General features: G+C 40.7%; 1 protein-coding gene across 2 annotated transcripts in view; it reads left to right on the forward strand.

Annotated features, from left to right (window-relative positions):
• RAB6A (RAB6A, member RAS oncogene family) overlaps positions 1–17,651 on the forward strand; it is a 50,876-nt gene extending 33,225 nt beyond the window's left edge. For both annotated transcript variants that reach the window (XM_008149953.3, XM_008149952.3), the window contains exons 6-8: positions 4,175–4,268; positions 12,702–12,768; positions 15,386–17,651. In XM_008149953.3, coding sequence (XP_008148175.1) covers positions 4,175–4,268; positions 12,702–12,768; positions 15,386–15,450 — 226 coding nt within the window. In that variant the 3' untranslated portion in view covers positions 15,451–17,651. The remainder of the gene's footprint in view (positions 1–4,174; positions 4,269–12,701; positions 12,769–15,385) is intronic.
• The last annotated feature ends 1,830 nt before the right edge of the window (positions 17,652–19,481 follow it).

Below are 19,481 nucleotides of genomic sequence, written 5' to 3' on the forward strand. Positions count from 1 at the left end.
AGCCGGTTTGGCTCAGTGGATAGAGGGTCAGCCTGCGGACTGAAGGGTCCCGGGATCGAGTCTGGTCAGGGGCACATGCCTGGGTTGTGGGCTCCATCCTCAGTAGGGGGTGTGCAGGAGGCAGCTGAACAGTGATTCTCTCTCATCATTGATTTTTCTATTTCTCTCTCCCTCTCCCTTCCTTTATGAAATCAATAAAAATATATATTAAAAAATATTAATAATAACTACACACTCTTTTGGTAGTCTTCTTAGAAATATTCATTATAATTCAGTGGTGTGGTTTTTTTCTTTTTTAAGTTGTATGGTTGAGCCAGACTGTGTAGTTGAACTGAATAGCTTGGTTGTGATACCTTAGTCAAATGAGGAAAGCCATATTCAAGTCACAGGATGCAAAATGTATTAACATTCACTGTCAAACCCATGGCTTCAATATCTGCTTTTAGCATTCCTAAGTGATCTTGATATTCTTTCTGCTTTAAATAGTCTTCACCATTTTACTTAATAGTAGAAGCTTTTACTATTTATTTATTATTTGTTCATGAGTTGGATATTGAAATTCAGGTAATAAACTTGTGCTATTAATTAAAATGTTGCAAAGAAATCCACTATGTTCAAAGACTTGTGGAAATGTTAAGCCCATTGCTGGCCAAGGTACTTCATTTGGAATTGGCAGTACAGTGACAAAAAATTTATAATAATTTAAAAGTAAATTCAAAGTATGTTTTCATCTTTTTTAAATTCTTACCCGAGGACATTTTTCCATTGATTTTCGAAGAGAGTAGAAGGGAGGGGGAGAGACAGAGAGAGAAACATTGATGTGAGAGACATCAATTGGTTGCCTCCCATATGCGCCCCGACCGGGGCTGGGGATTGAGTCTGCAACCGAGGTAAGTGCCCTTGACTGGACTCGAACCTGGACCCTTCGGTCCACCGGCCTATTCTGTATTCACTGAGCCAAACCGGCTAGGGCTAATCTATTCTTTATGAAAAGTTAAATGTCACTTTCTTTGAGAATTACCTTTTTGGGGGTAAAAACATGAAGGAAAGGCTAGAATATATCTTTCAATGTCTCAATTTAAGCACCTAGATGTTCAGTACTCTCTGTTTCCTATAGCCCAGTGATCCCCAAATGTTTCAAACCTGGTGAATATAGCTTATTAGAACCTCTTTTAAGATTCTGGCTATAAAGAATCATGGTCAACTTTTTAAATTTGAGCGGTTTTAACCCTATTTCTAGGTACTATGTTAGTCTAAAATAGGGCCCTTGGAAATCTCTTTTAGAGAGTTTTCCTTAGGTGATTGTGACAAAATCAAACCACAATTGGGGTCATTGCTATAGCTAACATTCAACCATTTTATTAGGGTGACTTATAGTTCTGCAACTAAAAATGGTTTTTGTCTGGAATCCTTCACATGTAGGGTTTACTTCTTGAATGACTAATAATCATTCAAGAAGTATTTATTAAATATCACTTATGTTTCGGAGGATGATACTCTAGGGTAGAGTAGTGAACAAAAAAGTAAGTCTTCACGGAGTTTTTATTTCAGAGAGTGAGCCAGACAAAATAAAGCAGGGAAAGGGAATATGAAATGTCAAGGGTGAGTTTGAAATATTAAATGGCATAGCAGTAGAAGATCTCACTGAGAGAATGACTGGTGATTTTTGATTAAAGACGCTAAGGAAGTTAACTATGCAGATATTTTAAGGAGGAAAAGCCCCGAGGCAGATGGCTCAGAAAATGCAAGATCCCTAAATTGGGACTACACTTAGCTTTTTTGAGTAACAGCAAGGAGGCCTATATAGCTGGTAAAAAGAATGATGGAAAGAGTAATAGGCAATGAGGTTAAAAAACACACACACAATAATGAAGGCCAGGTCATGTAGGGCAAACCTTGATCATTGGTCAAATTCAGATATATTTTGAAGATAGAACTTTCAGGATATATTGATACAATGGATGGAATACATGCTGATGGATGGAATATGGGGTCTGAGAGAAGGAGAAGGATGACACCTATATTTTTGGTCTGAGTAACTGTCATTAATTGAGATAGGAGAGAATGCATAAAGAGGTGCTGTGGAATGTAATATCATAACTTCAGTTTTGGTCATTTTAAGTTTATAATGGTTATTAGATATCCTAATATCTTATTAGATGTCAGGTAGGCATTTGGATATATGAGTCTAGAGTTCAGAGCATGGTCTAAGATAGATATGTAAGTTTGGGAGTCATCAGCATATAGATGGTACTTTTTTTTAAAATATATTTTACTGATTTTTTACAGAGAGGAAGGGAGAGGGATAGAGAATTAGAAACATCGATCAGCTGCCTCCTGCACACCCCCCACTGGGGACGTGCCCGCAACCAAGGTACATGCCCTTGACTGGAATCGAACCTGGGACCCTTCAGTCCGCAAGCCGACGCTCTATCCACTGAGCCAAACCAGTCAGGGTAGATGGTACTTTAAACCATGAGACTGTGTGGGATCACCAGGGGGAGTAATTGTAGATAGGAAAGAGGTCCAAGAGTAAGTTTGAGGGCACCTGACAGAATTATTTTTTTTTTAAATATGTTTTTATTGATTTCAGAGAGGGAGAGAGAGATAGAAACATCAATGATGAGAGAGAATCATTGATCGGCTGCCTCCTGCACACCTTACACTGGGGATCGAACCCACAATCTGGGCATGTGTCCTGACTGGGAATTGAACCGTGACCTCCTGTTCAACCATTGAGCCATGCCTGCTGGGCTGACAATTATTTTTAGGAAATCCACACTGCTAAAGCATTCTAGGCTGAAGGTTTATTAGATTGTCAACTTTCAAATTGTTAAGAAAAAGTGTGTTATTTAAAATTTATATACACACACAAATTTATAGAGCTAAACATCTATGTTGCCAGCTAGGCACTTGGAACACCAAGATAAATGAGATAATCTTATACTTGAAGAGCTTACAATTTGAGACACTGCTAATTATTATAATGCATCACAAAATGTCCTCTAAAATAAGTATTAAACTGTGTATCAAGAGACTTCAACATAAATGTGTGGGGGTTTTTTAACCTCGCCTTAGGATATTTTCCCCCCATTGGTTTTTAGAAAGAGTGGAAGGAATGGAGGTGGCGGGTAACAGAGGGGAGACACACACAACGATGTGAGAGAGACACATTGATTGGTTGCCTCTTGCACACAAACTGACTGGGGCCAGGGATCAAAACTGCAAACCAGGTACATGCTCTGAGCAGAAATCAAACCCACAACTCTTCGGTGCGTGGGCCTACATCCTAACCATTGAGAAACACTGGCCAGGGCCAACATACATGTCTTTTGACTTGCTTTTTCACTTGCAGATATTCACAAAATCCATCCTCCAGAAATGATCCACAGTGTACAAAGTAGTAAGCACAAAGATGTTTATAGCAACATTTTTCACATTAGTGTAGAATTTGAAACCAACTTGCATTTTAACAGTTTGGGAATGGTTATATAAATTATAGTAGAAAATTGCCCTAGCCAGTTTTGCTCAATGGATAGAGCATCAGCCTGTGGACCAAAGTGTCCTGTGTTTGATTCTGGTCAAAGGCACGTACCTTGGTTGCAGGAGCCTCTCTGGCCTGGATCCTGGCCCAGGCCCTGGCCCAGGCTCATGCAGAAGGCAACCAATCAATGTGTGTCTCTCACATCAGTGTTTCTCTCTGTATTTCCCTCTCTCTTTCACTCTCCCTAAAAAAAAACAAAAATCAATGGGAAAATATCCTCAGGTGAGGGTTACCAAAAATTAAAAAATAAAATAGATAAAAAATAAATTATAGTAGCAAATTGACAAATGGTTTAGCCATAAAAAATGATTTTACACGAAGTTTTTAATCACAAGATTAAATACTTATGGTCTAATATTAAGAGAAAATAGCAGGCTATTAAGTTTAAAAAAATAAAAAAGTTATAGGATGAGCTCAGCCAAGTAAAAGCAAATCATTAAAAAAAATGTCTTGGTATAACATACACATACAAGTGCACAAATTTTAAGTGTACAGCAGCTTGAATTTTCAAATTAGTCTTGTCTGTGTAACCAGCACCCATATCAAGAAAAGTTATTTTAGAACTTTGTTTCTAATCTTTATAATATCATCTTTCAAAAAGAAGAATTTGTTTTTTTTATTTTTCTACAGGCAAGTATCAATTGAGGAGGGAGAGAGGAAAGCCAAAGAGCTGAATGTTATGTTTATTGAAACTAGTGCAAAAGCAGGATACAATGTAAAGCAGGTAAGTGTTCTTTGGAGTATTTACCAAATTGAAAACACATATGAAATAACTAGAGGCTGGGTGCACGAAATTCGTGCACGGGCAGGGTGGAGGGAGATCCCCCTCCACCCAGCCTGCACCCTCTCCAATCCGGGACCCCTCGGGGGATGTCTAACTGCCAGTTTACAGGATTGGGCCTAAACTGGCAGTTGGACATCCCTCTCACAATCCTCAACTGCTGGCTCCTAACAGCTCACCTGCCCGCCTGCCTGATCGCTCTAACTGCCCCCCCCCCCCAACCTGATCACCCCTAACCACCTCTGCCTGCTGGCCTGATTGCCCCTTACTGCCCCCCCCCCCCCCCTGCCAGCCTGGTTGTCCCTCACTGCCCCCTGGCCACCCCCAACTGCCCCCTTCTGCTGGCCTGGTCGCCCCTCACTTCCCTCCCCCCCGCCTCCGCCGGCCTGGTCGCCCTCAACTGCCAGCCTGGTCGCCCCCAACTGCCCCGCCTGCCAGCCTGGTCGCCCCGTGCAGCCTACTGTTCAGTCATTTGGTCATCCCTCACTAACCCCCCTGCCAGCCTGGTCACCCCATGCTGCCTGCTGTTCAGTCATTTGGTCATACCTCACTAACCCCACTGCCGGCCTTGTTGTCCCATGCAGCCTGCTGTTCGGTTGTTACTGTGAGGGCGTCCTGACCAATTTGCATATTACCCTTTTATTAGTATAGATTGTGTGAGTATTCTATTCTCTAGTGTAAGGTTTTCTTTCTGTTAGTAACAGGAGGCCTCACGAACTAGTTTATTAAACAGTGAGAAACATATACATGTGGCTAGTTTTTGGGCAAAGAGAAAAAGACTTACCAAACTTTTCAAATCGTGCACAGGAAAAGTACTTTATTATGATTGCAAGATTGTGTGATTGCAAGGTTGTAAACTCACCATCCTCTCACTACTTCCCTACATTTATTTTAGAGTTTGATAGTAAGAATTTGATAAAAGAAAGCAAATATTGCTGTCAGGAATGGTATATTGCTTATTGTGATGAAAGTACATCGTTGTTACTTTATTCTTAACAAACTAATGGTATGTTAACAGTGATTATAAAAGGAGTGTTTGGGTGGGGGGCGGGCAGGAAAATATTTGGGGACCTCACATTATCAGACTTTTCTAAAAGATGAAGTAGCCAAAAACTCACCTGCTTAATTCTTCAGCGCTATATATAATATAGAGTAGTAGTTGAAGATTTATAGTATTTACAGACCAATATAAATTATTATAATCATTATTTATTCTCACCAAGGATTTTTTTTTTTTTTTTTTTTTTAGAGAAACATCGATCTGAGAGAGAAACACTGATCAGTTGCCTCCCATATGCACCCCAACTGGGGATAGAACCCTCAACCTGGGTATGTGCCCTGACCGGGAATCGAACCCAAGAGCCTTCAATGTATGGGAAGGCGTTCCAACCAACTGAGCAACCCTGGCCAGCTAAATTATTATTTTTTTATTCTAGGTGATTAGTAGAAGGTTAAAGTAAAATCCTTTAAAATGAATAAGTAGAGCTTTATGAAAAATTGTCTATATTGTTTTCATTTTGGACACTTTATTTCCCATCTCTCCTTGCCTTTAAACATCCTATATAATAATCCTATATAATAAAAGGGTAATATGCAAATTGACCTTAATAGCAGAATGACTGGGAATGACCGGTTGCTATGATGCACACTGACCACCAGGGGGCAGACGCTCAACACAGGAACTGCCCCCTGGTGGTCAGTGAACTTCCACAGGGGGAGCCCCGCTCAGCCAGAATCTGGCTCATGGCTGGCCAGTGCAGCGGCAGTGGTGGGAGCCTCTCCTACCTCGGTTGCAGCGCTAAAGATGTTGGACATCCCCTAAGGGCTCCCAGGCTGCCAGAGGGATGTCTGACTGCCAGCTTAGGCCTGATACCCCCAGCAGCAGGCCTAAGCTGGCAGGTAGACATCCCCCGAGGGCTCCCGGGCTGCCAGAGGGGATGTCTGACTGACAGCTTAGGCCTGTTCCCCTGGGGAGCGGGCCTAAGCCAGCAAGTGGACATCCCCCAAGGGGTCCCGGACTGCGAGAGGGCGCAGGCCAGGCTGAGGGAAACCCCCCCCCCCCACAAGTGCACAAATTTTTGTGCACTGGGTCTCTAGTGTGTAAGTAATACTGAATTGTCACGATACTTCTCCATAGCATACTCTTTCATGGCTCCCTGTCTTTGTTTATGCTATTTTTCTTTTTGCTTAGAATACTCGTTTTCTTCCTTCCTGACACCTACTCATCCTTTTAAGTTTCAGTTTAGGTGTCTGTTCTTCAGAGATATTTTCTGTGAAATTCTCTACCATACCTCTAGGCTATTTTAGTGATAAATGACTCTCTTCTGTGTTTTTACAGACACCTGACCCCTGTCATAGAACTTACCACATTATGTTGAAATTACCTCTTCCATCAAAGAACTTACCACATTATATTGAAAAATATCTCTTCTATCAGAATTGTATATTCCTAGAACGTATCAATGTGTATGGAATTTAGCACGTGATAAGTAACTGAGCCTATAGGAGCCATTGACAAAGAATTTGAGTAATATAGTTACCACAACATTATCATATGTTACTTGTTCTAGGACAAAGCAGTAGGTAGCTTCATCTAGATTTCTCTATTATAGACATTTTAATAAGGATTTGAACCAGTTTATTATATGTCAGAGTATGACCTTTCCATGGGACATACTTCTGTCTGGGTTAATGTCTAAAGCAGAGATTGCTGTGTCCCCCTAATCCTAATCCTAAGTAGCCTCATAGTTTGAAAGCTATAAAATCATCATCATGACATTTAATTCCTTCTAAATTTAGATAACTCCTTAACAGCTTTAAATGTAATTTACATACCATACAATTCACTTGTTTTAAATGTACAGTTCAGTTATTTCTAGTGAATTTACAGCATTGTGCAATCATAAGCACAATTTGATTTTAAATCATTGTTATCACTAGACACATAATTTTTCCTAAGAGCCTGACCCTACAGACAGATATAGCTAGCCAGTGATAGTGAAAAGGGACTTAAACAATCTCATCCTGAATTCAAAACCCATTTGCTACTTTATTATCTCTGCTTATGTAGATGCTGTGTCTGAACATGTGATTTTGCTGAAGTTTCTGATTATTTTGGGACTTGATTTTATTATCTTTTAAACACTAATATGACCTAAATTACTGTTTTCAAATTTTAATTTTTTGTAGATTCCTTCTTAACTCACACATACCCTTACTTTTTATTTTATAGGAAGTATCACAGTATATTAGAAACTTATTTCAATATTTAGAGACCCATGCCTTGTCAGCAAAAAAAGAACCAAAATTTTGCCCTGGCCAGTTTTCTCAGTGGTTAGAGCATCAGCCTACTGATGGAAGGGTCTTGGGTTCAATTCCCTGTCAAGGGCATGTACCTCGGTCGCAGGTTCAATCCCTGGCCCTGGTTGGGGTGTGTGTGGGAAACAACTAAATGATGAGCTTTATATTGATGTCTCTTTCTCTTTCCCTCCCTCCTTCCCCCTTCCTCTCTTCCTTCCATTTCTTTGAAAAATCAATGGAAAAAATATCCTTGGGTAAGGATTAACAAAAATACAATCAAACAAATAAAAAGAATTAAAATACTATGTTTAAGCCCTGGCCTGTGTAGCTCAGTTGGTTGGGCATCATCTAGTGCACCAAAAGGTTGCTGGTTTGATTCCCAGTCAGGGCACATGCCCGGATTGCAGGCTTGATCCCTGGTTAGGGGTGTGCAGGAGGTAGCTGATCAATGTTTCACTCTCACATCAATGTTTATCTCTCTCTTCCTCTCCCTAAAAATGTCAATTAATGCCGAAACCGGTTTGGCTCAGTGGATAGAGCATTGGCCTGCGGACTGAAAGGTCCCAGGTTCGATTCCGGTCAAGGGCATGTACCTTGGTTGCGGGCACATCCCCAGTAGGGGGTGTGCAGGAGGCAGCTGATCAATGTTTCTCTCTCATCAGTGTTTCTAACTCTCTATCCCTCTCCCTTCCTCTCTGTAAAAAATCAATAAAATATATATTTTTTAAAAAGTCAATTAAAATATTTTTTAAAATCTTACGTTAGTAAGCACATTTAAATAAGAGGTTAAAATCTTCTTCCTTTAACTTCAGTGATTAATCATATAGAATATATTTCTGTCATGTGATGAATACTTACTCTGCCACACCAGCCAAGGCCTGAGAATTAGTATATTCTTTAAATGAAATATTAAGTGTATGACCCAACCAGTGTAGCTCAGTGGTTGAGCATTGAACTATGAACCAGGGGATCATGGCTTCCATTCCTGATCAGGGCACATGCCCAGGTTGCAGACTCGATCCCTAGTAGGGGGCATGCAGGAAGTAGCTGATCAGTGATTCTCTCTCATCATTCTTGTTTTTATCTTTCTTTACCTCCCTTCCTCCCTGAAATCAATAAAAATATATTTTTAAATAATAAAAAATAAAACATTTCTTTATTGCCTTCTTACCAAGCAAGCCCATTACATAAAATAAATAAGTGCTGGAGAAACTAAGATGGTGGCATAGGTAAACACCTGAACTTACTGCCTCACACAACCACTTCAAAACTACAACTAAAAGACAAAATGGACATCATCCAGAACCACAGGAAGGCTGACTGAGTGGAAATTCTACAACTAGAAGGAAAGAGAAAAGCACACTGAGACTCAGAGGAGGTGCAGAAGTAAAGTGCAGAGGTATGGAGGCGTGCGTGCGCGCGCGTGCGAGGAAAGGGGCTGGCGACTAAGTATGTGGTTGTCGGGAGGGAGACACAAGCTCCCGACTGCTCTGAACTCCAGTTCTGGGCGAGACTCTGGGGACCCAGACTCATACGGGGAGAAACTGGACTGTCTGGCATTGGGCCGGAACATGAGGGCAGCCTTCTCTCAGAGGTGCTTGCAGTGATTATCGTGGGACACTGAAACCTGGGGGCCTCTTAGGGCAGGGCTGACGGTCAGCCATTGCTGTTTGCTCCGCCCTGTTGATTCCCTGAGACCCCGCCCAACCCAATTTACAACCCCACTCAAGCTATGCACAGAGGCTTTTGCATATGAATGGCCTGGCCCTTTGCAATCTAAAATTACCTAACAAACTACAGCTTGGTCAGAGAGCCGCAGAATTTCCAAAAGAAGGCCCAAGGCTCCATAGCAGCTTGCATTGCTTCACAGCTTGGCCTCATCTGGGCACTTCCAAACCCCAAAGAAGAGGAATCTGCAGATCTCTCCATAGCTCCTGCTGGGTTGCCTCAGGCAGAGACTAAATTTGCACCTCCTTGGAGACCCAAGAGCCAGTGTACCCAGTGGTCAGAGTGGGACCATCCAGATTACAACTCCTCAGATCCATAAGGGACACACTCGGGGCAGACTCAGCACCAAAGTCCCACGGAAGCAAGTCTTGCCCCATAAGGGTTTCTCTAGCACAGAAGTTCTCCCATCGTAGACACAACTGGTCCTCACAGCCAGTTGGCCTGGAGGTCAATTCCTCCCAGTGATACCAACAACAATCAAGGCTTAACTACAACAAGACTGTGCACACAGCCCACAAAGGGGTGCACCAAGAGTGTCCACCTCAGGTAATTGGGGAAGCTGAGCCACTGGGCCCTATAGGACACCTGGCACACAAAGCCACTCTGTCCATACAGGGAAGCAGCCAAAATGTGGAAACAAAGAAACAGGTCACAAATTAAAGAAATGGAGGAAAGCAAACTACTGGATACAGAGTTCAAAACCATGGTTATAAGGTTGTTCAAGAATCTTCTAGAAACTGCCGATAAATTTAGTGAGACCCTTGAGAATATGAAAAAGGACCAACTAGAAATTAAGCATACACTGACTGAAATAAAGAATAATATACAGAGATCCAACAGCAGATTAGAGGATTGCAAGAATCAAGTCAAAGATTTGAAATACGAAGAAGCAAAAAACACCCAACTGGAAAAACAAAAAGAAAAAAGAATCCAAAAATATGAAGATAGTGTAAGGAGCCTCTGGGACAACTTCAAGCGTACCAACATCCGAATTATGGGGGTGCCAGAAGAAGAGAGACAGCAAGATATTGAAAACCTATTTGAAGAAATAATGACAGAAAACTTCCCCTACCTGGTGAAAGAAATAGACTTACAAGTCCAGGAAGTGCAGAGAACCGCAAACAAAATTCTCTTTTCTTCTTCCTCTTCTTAAAGAATACCCTTCAGCATTTCATGTAGTACTGGTTTGGTGGTGATGAACTCCTTTAGCTTTTTCTTTTCTGTGAAACTTTATCTGACCTTCAATTCTAAATGATAGCTTTGCTGGGTAGAGTAATCTTGGTTGTAAGTTCTTGCTATTCATCACATTGAATATTTCTTGCCACTCCCTTCTGGCCTGCATAGTTTCTATTAAGAAATCAGTTTATAGTGGTATAGATACTGCCTTGTAGGTAACCAACTGTTTTTCTCTTGCTGCTTTTAAGATCCTCTCTTTGTCTTTTGCCCTTGGCATTTTACTTATGACGTATCTTGGTGTGGTCCTCTTTGGATTCCTCTTATTTGGGGTTCTCTGTGCTTCCTGGACTTGTAAGTCTATTTCTTTCACTAGGTAGGGGAAGTTTTCTGTTATTATTTCTTCAAATGGGTTTTCAGATTCTCATCATTTCTATCTCTCCCTCTCCCTTCATCTCTGAAATAAAATATATAACTTTTTTTTATTTAAAAATAAAATACTCTTTACCTGCCCTACCTGGTGTGTCTCAGTGGATAGAGCGTCGGCCCGAGGACTGAAGGGTCTGGGTTTGATTCTGGTCAAGGGCAGGTACCTTGGTTGCAGGCTCCATCCGGGTCCTGATCGGGGCGAGTGTGGGAGACAATCAATGTGTGTCTCTCACATCAATGATTCGCTCTCTGTCTCGTCCCCTCCTTTCCACTCTCTCTAAAGATCAATGGAAAAATATCCTCAGGTGAGGATTAACAACAACAAAAATACTCCTTACCCTTACAAAGTTTATTTTCATAATAGAAATTTTTCTGTAAGTTGGTGGAACTGACTAGCTTAGCTTGCTCTTTGAAGGATGGAATTTCTTCTTGCTTATAAAATACTTGGTTAAGCCCTGGCTAGGTGCTTCAGTTGGTTAGAGTGTTGTTCCGATATGCCAAAGTTGCAGGTTTGATCCCGATCAGGGCACAAACAAGAACCAACCAATAAATGCATAAGTAAGTGGAACAACAAACCAATGTTTCTCTCCTTTCCTTTCTCTAAAATCAATTTTTAAAAATTTTAATTTAGAAGTATTTGGTTAATTTTATAATAATGGTAAGAACTAATAACAATAGTGATTTTACTTTGAGATCTCCTTCTCCAATTCACTCCTTTAAATTAAACACCTGAAATTATAGCTCAAAATATTCAACTTGAAAATTTCTATGGAGAGCCTATATTCATCTTGTCATCGTTTCCAGAGCTAATTCTCATAGCTTTCACTGCAATTTAAATATGCCTATTTCTCTCTAGAAATTACAAGTAAAATACCATACAGCTAGAGGTCAGGGTGGAATTAATACCCCTTTTCCAGAAAGAAAATGTCCTGGCAAGGATGCTTCAGAATGCCTATAGAAAGTGGATACTCAATAAATACAAGTGTGAGGATTTAAAAAAAATATTACCTACTGTACTGACCCATTTATCTTGATATAGCATACGCCTCTGTTAGTAGTATATCATTGCCATTTAAGAAATGGGTTTTTCTTTAGTGATTATTTAAAACAACTTAAACTCCTATATATATATTTCTGTAAGGATAGAACTTGGCTTTTATAAAGCATTTTCTTGACTCAATTTGAGATGTCCCAATTTAATTGAAATATTTTGAAAGAGCACTAAATTTTTAAAAATACATCAGTTAAAAACTATAGATAAAAAATTTTTGTCATAGAAAATGGATTAAGTTTTTATGTCTGTGATTTGTTCGTAATAATATTTCACAAAACAATTTCTTCTTACCCAGGATTTTCAGCTTTGCACAGTATGTTTTTAAAAAATATTTTTTTATTGATTTTAGAGAGGAGGAAAGGGAGAGAGAAAAAAACATCAATGATTAGAGAGAATCATTGATCGGTTGCCTCCTGCCCGCCCCCAACTGGGCAGTGAGCCCACAACCCGGGCATGTGCCCTGACCAAGAATTGAACCAAGACCTCCTGGTTCATAGGTCGATGTTCAACCATTGAGCCATGCTGGCTAGACTAAATAGGTATTTTAAAATGCTTTCATTATGGTAAGGTCTACATGAGGAATAACCTAGAAGCCATATCCTTGAACACAGCATTCATTAGTCATCCACCTTTACTTGATGCCATTTGTTAAATTTTCCCTGCCAATTATCACATTTCTCTCTTTTCCACAGCTCTTCCGACGTGTTGCAGCAGCTTTGCCTGGAATGGAAAGCACACAGGACAGAAGCAGAGAAGACAGTATCCTTTCTGTTTCATCGGAGAATGTTGTTGTTATCACTAGTCTTGACAGCTCCACTTGGTTGGCTAAGGAATATTATGCCATTGCCTTTTACAGTCAGAAATAGATGGTTGAAGAGCATAGAAGCTATGAGTTTTTTTATAGCAAAACTAGTGGCCTGGTGCACAGATTTGTGCACATTGAAAGGAACATAATTAGAAGAAATATTTTAATATTGCTATTTGCCCTTTCTCCCTCAGCGCCTGGGAGCCTGGCCCTACCACCCGCCACCCCGGCCACTCACCACCTGCGAGGCTGATAGCGCCTATCGCCCCCACTGCCACCCCGGCTCCCAGGTGCTGAGGAAGCAGGGCAGAGGCCCCGCTGCCCCTGCTGGTTGCCACCTGCGGGGGCCCAATCGCCCCGCCTATCGCCAATTGCCCTGCTGCCATCCGGCTCCCAGGTGCTGAGGGAGCCGGGTGGCGCCACTGCTGCTGGTCGCCCTGGGATTGGATCCCCAGGGCATCGGGTCCTTGCCCAGCTCCCTCAGCGCCTGGGAGCCCAGCAGTGGCGGGGCCATCAGGTCCCCACCCAGCGACCAGTGGCTCACACCCGCCCTGGCCTGGCTCCGCCCACTCACCTGCTCCACCATCCCGCCCTGGTCCTGCTCTCCTTGGGGCCCATCAGTACCTGAGGCACCTCCACTGCCACCTGCTGCCAGCACAGCATCACCAACGTCCGCCATGTTCCGCGCCACCCCCTGGTGGTCAGTGCACATCATAGCAAGCGGTCGAACTCCTGACAGGACTCCCAGTCGAGGGGACAATTTGCATATTAGGCTTTTATTATATAGGATGAGCTCTGGTTATCCAAGTGCATACTTGCTCCCTGCTGCTCACCACAACTAATCAATGAGAGACTTTGTATTTGCTTGCTTGATTATTTATTTTTATTTTTTTAAAACTTTTATTTATTTCAGAGAGGAAGGAGAGGGGGGGGGAGAGAGAGAGAAACATCAATGATGAGAGAGAATCATTGATTGGCTGCCTTGTGCACGCCCCACACTGGGGATTGAGCCCACAACTTGGGCATGTACCCTTGACCAGAATTGAACCTGGGACCCTTCAGTCTGCAGGCCGACGCTCTATCCACTGAGCCAAACCAGCCAGGGCTATTTATTTATTTTTAATCTTTATTGTTTAAAGTATTACATATATCCCTTTTTTCCCCTCCATTGACAACTAATACCCCACCCCTAACCCCAGGCCTTCACCACCCTATTGTCTGTGTCCATGGGTTATGCATATATGCATACAAGTCCTTTGGTTGATCTCTTCCTAGCCACCCACTCTCCCCGACCTTCCCCCTGAGATTCCACAGTCTTGCTTGATTTTTAATGAGTAGGAAACTCTTAGAAATCCAGTCTTTTCTTTTTTTAAGCCTCATCCAAGGATTTGATTTTTAGAGAGTAAGGAAGGGAGAGAGAGAGAGAGAAAAACATCGATCAGTTGCCTCCCATATACACCCTAACCGGGGATCGAACTTGCAACCTTTTGGTGTACGGGAAGATGCTGCAACCAACTGAGACATCCGGCTAGGGCCCAACCTTCTCCTAAATTTGAGTCCTATTGACTCTGAACATGTTTACCCCACAGTATGTATCATATTTTCTTCCCCTGCTTTTTCTAACATTCAAGTTTTCTATTCGGCATAGGCAGGAAATAACTCTGTCTGGAACTTTATTGTGGCTTCTGCTTTCAGAAACAGAACATAATGAAGCACATCAAATACCAATTTTTTCAAAAGATTTTAAATTTTGATATTTTCATTATTTGTTGTATATTTGTCTTCTAGTGTTTTTCCTTATATAGACATTTTTATTAAGCCATAGAATTTAAGCACTTTGTGTTCAGCACATCCCTCTTCTAAAAGTTTTATGTTTTCTAAGCTTTTATTACTTCTAATAGCACAATGTATTCCACAGAATTAAGTCCTATCATTTATTAAATTCTCTCCCTGTTGTTGGAACTCTCTTGTAGGTTAGTTTCAGATTTTTATTATAGACTAGAGGCCCGGTGCATGAAAACATGCACTGAGGGGGTCCCTCAACCTGGCCTGCATCCTCTTGCAATCCGGGAGCCCACAGGTAATGTCCAACTGCTGGCTTAGGCCCGCCACCACTGCAGCACTCGCCAGCCATGAGCCTGGCTTCTAACTGAGTGGTGCTCTCCCTGTGGGAGCGCACTGACTACCAGAGGGAAGCTCCTGCGTTGAGCTTCTGCCCCCAGGTGGTCAGTGTGTGTCATAGTGACTGATCGTGCCACAGTTCGGTTGATTTGCATATTAGCCTTTTATTATATAGGATAATTCCATAAGGAACATCATCTTAATAGGGTTTCTTGCTCCTGCTTAGGATAGATCCCATGAATAGAGAGGTTATCTTATTCTGACCCTGGATGCATATAGTAGAATATAAGCAAGTTTATACTATTAGAGCACTTTGTTGTATGGTGAGCTAGCTAAACAGTAAGTAGTGGCTGTTAGTAGGAATGGGAGGGAGGGGTTGCCAGAGATATCAGTGTTCAGCAGAACTGGAATTGTACTTTCCCATTTATAGGTCCTTAACTTTTGTTTCAGTGATTGACATAAAACTGGAAAAGCCTCAGGATCAACCAGTCAGCGAAGGAGGCTGTTCCTGCTAATCCCTCTTGGCCTCTTCACCTTTTCTGCAGAAGCTCACTGCTTTGGCCCCCTTACTCTTTCATTGACTGCAGTGTGAATATTGGCTTGAACCTTTTCCCTTCAGTAATAACGTATTGCAATTCATCATTGCTGCCTGTCTCGTGGAGATGATCTATTAGCTTCACAAGCACAAAAAAGTCAGTGTCTATATTATTTATATTTTACAAAAAGTCAATTCCAGCATATTCCAGTGATAATTTTAAACATTAGATACATTTTCTTAACTTTTTTTTCCCTTTTTAATGTTATGATAATGCACTTCAAAATGATGGAAATCTCAACAGTATGTGGCTTGGTTAAGGAATAGCTGTTCACAGCAGCATTTGCCTACCTACTTGACTTCCCTGCTTTTTTCATCTCTCCCTTACCCCATTTCCTGTTCTTACTCTCCACTCCTGAAAACAAACAAGAGGTGGCAAAGCATCAGTCAGACCAAGCCCATTGGAATTATCTTTCAATTTTAGTGATACCACTTGCTTTAGGCCTTGGGTCAAGATGTCCAAAATTATTCTTGAGCACTGAAGTAAATTATTTAGACTTTATTTGAGGTCAAAACTCAATTATCATGGTAGGCAGTACTCGAATAAGTGTTCTGGTGCATCTTTAAAATGAGTCCTAATGAACATAGTACTTACAAGTAATGAACAAAAAATCTATTTCTGACCAAAACTAAAGACCCTTTCACATGTTAGACTCTGGAAGAGAAAAGTAAAACAGAACGTTTTTTTATATTTAATTTTTCTAATGAACTGTCTTTTCCAAGATTCTAAAATTGTCAAGATAGAGTATTTCTGTTTGTTAAAAAAATTTTTTTTTAAGAAATAGATTTCTCCTGGTATTTTTTTTTTTTTTGTCTTGTTTTGTTTTTTTTTAATGCTGTGCAGGCAAGGCACTATAGAAATAAAATTCCTTTAAGAAGAACCAGTGGAAGAATTTAAATTTGGCACCTTGGTCAAAACTACTATATCCAGTAGAAATGATGATATCTAAAGCTTACCAACAAAAGAATCCTTAAGAGAATAGCAAATAGCTCAGGATATTTGGGGTCAGATTGAAAATGGCAGGTTTTCTTATAAGCTTCTAGAGGCAGATCTGGAAAAGCATACACAGAAGAGGGTAAGAGAGAATGGAAATAAAACTCAATATTGCAGATTTATGCCTTATTTTTTAGCTTTTTTTAAATGTTGGGTCTTTCAAGCTGGTTTTGCTTTTTATTAGATCTGTATAGTTTGGTTAATTAACTAGTAATTTAGTTTTATATTTAAGCTACAATTAATCTTTTTTCTTTGGTGATATTTATTTCTTTGCCTTTTTTAAAACTACTTTTAACTTTACATGTTTTGTTTCATCTATTTAGAGCTTCATCACCATGGCAATATGTATTTCCCTTAAAACACTGCAAACAAATATACTAGGAGTGCACCATTTTAATCTTTACTAGTTATTGTGAGATTGCTGTGTAAGTTAAACACATGTGTAAATACATTATTTGCAGGAAGAAATTTTCTGAGTTATAGCTCGGGAAAAGCCTGCTGAATTTATGTTGTAAGCATTACTTAACACAGTATAAAAATGGAAAAAAACAAAAGTATCTTCATACTTCTTCATCCCCCTCATTACAGCAAAACCCTTAATTGGGAGAACCTTATTCCCCTCTCTTTCCTCTTCCTCCTCCACTTCCCATTTATTATCACCTTCTAATATTCAGAGAGCACTTGGATAATGGGTCTGAATAGAGAAATGTTTTAAATCGTTAGCCCACATACCAGTAACTTATACTCAAAGATGGGATGGAGTTGTAAAGTGCTTTTATAATACAATATTATTGTTAAAGGCAAGGGTTGACTCTTTTGTTTTATTTTGACATGGCATGTCCTGAAATAAATATCAATTCAATATGGCAAATGGGTCATATTCTTTATTTGGAAGAAGTTGTGATTTCTGACATTGGGGTGATTGATTTCTACACTGTAGCATTTGATTCTTTTTATGTATCTTTAAGACAGTAGTAACCAGTATGCTGCTTTTTAATATTGGTATTTTTATTTAGCTTAGGGTTCTTCAACTGAAGCAGTGAAATGTATTCATAGACCAGATTTTTTTTTTTAATAAACACAATTTTGCTGCCAAAAATATATAAATAAAATACAAAAGAAAACAATTATTGACTTTGTTTCCCATTCCTGCCAAGGTTATAAATGAGCATGTGCTTCTTACTTCTTCTCTAGAACTATAAAGGGGAACATAAAATCCAGGAAAATAAAACAAACAAAAAGTGAAGGAGAGGGGCTGCAACTTGAAAAACAGGGCTACTGGTGGAAGCAATAATAGGATGTATCAAGAAAAGTAGTTTAAGCCCTAGCCGGTTTGGCTCAGTGGGTAGAGCATTGGCCTGCGGACTGAAGGGTCCCGGGTTTGATTCCAGGCAAGGGCACATGCCCAGGTTATGGGCTTGATTCCCAGTAAGGGGCGTGCAGGAGGCAGCTAATCAATGCTTCTCTCTCATCATTTATGTTTTTATCTCTTTCCCTCTCCCTTCCTCTCTGAAATCAATAAATATATATATATATATATTTTAAAAAATAGCTTAAGCCCTAAGCAGTTCGTTTCAGTGGATAGAGCATTGGCCTGCAAACCTAAGGGTCCCAGGTTTGATACCCCTCAAGGGCACGTACCTTGGTTGCAGGCTCCTCCCCAGCCTGGGCCCTGGTCAGGGTGCGTGCATGAGGCAACCAATCAATGTGTTTTTCTCACATCAATATTTCCCTCTGTCTTTCCCTCTTTCTTCCAGTCTCTGTAAAAATCAATGGAAAATATCCTCAGTGAGGACGTAATAAAAGAAAAGTAGTTTAAGTTCGGCTTTTGCTTTCTTACTCCTAACCCCACCTTTGCCTTGGGACAAAGACAGTAAACTACTACCTTCCCACTAAATCCAGCCTGTTACCTGTTTTTTCGTTTTAATATGTTTTTATTGATTTTTAGAGAGAGAGAGAGAGGAAGGGCAAGGGATAGAGAGAAACAGAATTGATAGGCTGCCTCATGCATTCCCTCTACTGAGGATCCAGCCCACAATCAGGGCATGTGCCCTAACGGGGAATCAAACTGGTGACCTCTTGGTTCCTGAGTTGATGCTCAATACCTGTTGTGTGTGTGTGTGTGTGTGTGTGTTTAAATATATTTTTATTGATTTCAGAGAGGAAGGGAGAGAGAGAGATATCAATGATGAGAATGATTGATCTGCCTCCTGCACGCCCCACATTTGGGATCAAGTCCACAACCCAGCCATGTGCCCTGACTGGAATTGAACTGTGACCTCCTGGTTCATAGGTTGACACTCAACCATGGAGCCATGCCGGCTGGGCCGCTACCTGTTTTTTAAATTAAGTTTTATTAGAACTCAGCCATACTTTCTCACTACAAAAAGAGTTGAGTAGTTAGTTGTGACAGACCTTACAGCCCAAAGGACTAAAAATATTTACTATCTGGCCCTTTACAGAAAAAAAGGGCTGATCCCTGCCTTGGTACAAACCATAGCTGTCCCCTTTACTATAAAAACTGAAGCCATAGGCCAGACTATTGGTGCAGGTGCCCACAGGGGTAATAATAGGGCAGTATAAAATCCCTGGTTGATGAAAGGACCTGGTCTTTCAGTCCTCTCTACCTTTTTCCTTTTAAAACATCAGTTAGTGGATGTAATCTAGGGAGAGTGCCTCCTGTAAGAACTGCTTCCTAAACTGGGTTTAAAGGCTTCTTTCTCGTAGCATAATGTTTTCAGTGTTCATCCATGTTGTACCATGTATCAGAATTTTATTCCTTTTTGTGGCTGAATAATATTCCATTGCATGTATATGCCACATTTTATTTACTTATTCATCTGTTGATGGACACTCACATTTTTACTTTTTGGCTATTTTAAGTACTGCTATGAACATTGGTATACGAGTGTCTGTTTGAGTTATTGTTTTCAATTCTTTTTTTTAGTAAAAACATA

The sequence above is a fragment of the Eptesicus fuscus genome, chromosome 13 (assembly GCF_027574615.1).
Source record: "Eptesicus fuscus isolate TK198812 chromosome 13, DD_ASM_mEF_20220401, whole genome shotgun sequence".
Lineage (NCBI taxonomy): Eukaryota > Metazoa > Chordata > Mammalia > Chiroptera > Vespertilionidae > Eptesicus > Eptesicus fuscus.